Source organism: Neomonachus schauinslandi, chromosome 15, assembly GCF_002201575.2.
Source record: "Neomonachus schauinslandi chromosome 15, ASM220157v2, whole genome shotgun sequence".
Classification (NCBI taxonomy): domain Eukaryota; kingdom Metazoa; phylum Chordata; class Mammalia; order Carnivora; family Phocidae; genus Neomonachus; species Neomonachus schauinslandi.
Window position 1 is genome coordinate 1,696,767 of NC_058417.1, and position 1,858 is coordinate 1,698,624.

Below are 1,858 nucleotides of genomic sequence, written 5' to 3' on the forward strand. Positions count from 1 at the left end.
AACCCCCCCCCCCCCCCCCGGGGGCTACCTGGCGCGGACAGCCTGAGTGGGCCGGGCCCCTCCGGCCCCGCTGGTGTTGAGGGCAGCGGCGATCGAGGAGGTCCTCTGAGGCACCTGAAGCGGGGGGGTCAGCGCATGGTGCCAGCGCCCTGCTGGCCGCCCCTCAAATGCATCCTCGCCTCGGCCCCAACAGGTGTTCTCCCCGGCTTCCGCGGACCCGCAAACCGAGGTTAGGGAAGCTCGCGGATTTTCCACTGTCACGAAGCTGGGACTCCAGCCCAGCAAGTCTGCCCCCCTGGGGCTCCCCAAAAGCCCTGGGCATGCTTCCGTTCCCTCACTGGGCCCCCGGAGCAGGGACGCAGTCCCGGAGCAGGCAGCCCGCCCTCTGGCCTATAAGCTCACGGGACAGGGCCCAGGGCAGGTGCCTGGCCCGTCTCTTCGCTTCCAGACCGGAACCCCATCTCCACCTTGCCCACCCCCCCGCAACTCCTCCTTTCCTTCCTGTTTCTCTCCTCTTTCCTGGTCCTGAGGCAGGGCCCTTACCTTGGGTGGGGCCTCAGGATCGGGCCGGACCCAGGCTGGGGGATTCGGGCTGGGGCCGGGCCCTTCGGAAGTGGGATCTGAATTCTGGCGGATGACGGCTCCTCGGGCGCCGGGCGTGGCAGTGGGCGTGGGGACGGCGGGGTCAGGCTCACGGGAGGCTGGGAAGGCAGCCAGGTTTCGGGTGGGCTGGTCCTGCAGGGACTGGGATCGGGGCACAGGCGCTGCATATGGCTTCAGTGGGACCCGGTGCGCCACCAGGCTCTGCAGGGAAAGACCAGGGAGGGTGGGCTGCCCGCTCTGGGAGGAAGGGGTGAGGAAAGCCTCTGGCTTCCAACTGTCCGTCCGAGGAGAGGGGTTCTGGAAGCCCCAGAACAGGTGGGACAGGACCAGACTCATGCACGGCAGGCAGGTGGCTGTCTTTGCCCCCATACCCTGAGATCCGTGACCCCCGGCTGAGGGGTGTGTGCGTACATGCGTGCAGGTGCATGTGTGTGCATGTATTGTGTGTGCGTGTACTTGTGCATGCGCATGTACTGTGTGCGTAGGTGTGCACGCGTGTGTGCCTGCATGCGTGTGAGTGCACAGCTGTGCTACAGGCATGCAGAAGGAAGCTCCCGCGTGTGCGTGCGTCTGTGTATGTATCGTGTGCCCAAGTGTGTGTGCATGCATCACATGCAGGTGTGCGTACGTGTGTGCACACGTTGTGTGCACGTGTATTATGTGCGTGTGTGTGCGCATGCATCGTGTGCAGGTGTGCGTAAGTGTGCACGTGTGCGTGCACGTGTTGTGCGCACGTGTATTATGTGCGTGCGTGTACGCATGCATCGCGTGCAAATGTGCGTACGTGTGTGCACGTGTGCGTGCATGTATGCATGTGTGCGCACGTACTGTGCGTGCGTGCGCGCATGCATCGCGTGCAGGTGTGCGTACGTGTGTGCACGTGTGCGTGCGTGTATTGTGTGCACGTGTATTATGTGCGTGTGTGTGCGCATGCATCGCGTGCAGGTGTGCGTACATGTGTGCACGTGTGCGTGCATGTATTGTGTGCGTGCATGTGCACGTGTGCGTGCGCGTCTGCACGTGCTGTGTGCGTGCATGTGCGCATGCATCGCGTGCAGGTATGTGTACGTGTGTGCACGTGTGCGTGCATGTATTGTGTGCACGTGTATTGTGTGCGTGCGTGTGCGCATGCATCGCGTGCAGGTGTGCGTACATGTGTGCACGTGTGTGCATGTATTGTGTGTGTGCATGTGTGCACGTGTGCATGTCTGCACGTACTGTGTGCGTGCGTGTGCGCATGCATCGCGTGCAGGTG

At 63.2% G+C, this 1,858-nt stretch overlaps 1 protein-coding gene across 1 annotated transcript in view; it reads right to left on the minus strand.

The window, feature by feature from the left end:
* The window catches only part of MINK1 (misshapen like kinase 1), a 45,797-nt gene that overhangs the window by 5,324 nt on the left and 38,615 nt on the right, over positions 1-1,858 (minus strand). Inside the window, exons 16-17 of the mRNA XM_044921395.1 lie at positions 544-804; positions 29-114 (exon numbers count right to left, since the gene is read on the minus strand). Of these exons, the coding sequence (XP_044777330.1) occupies positions 29-114; positions 544-804 (347 nt within the window). The remainder of the gene's footprint in view (positions 1-28; positions 115-543; positions 805-1,858) is intronic.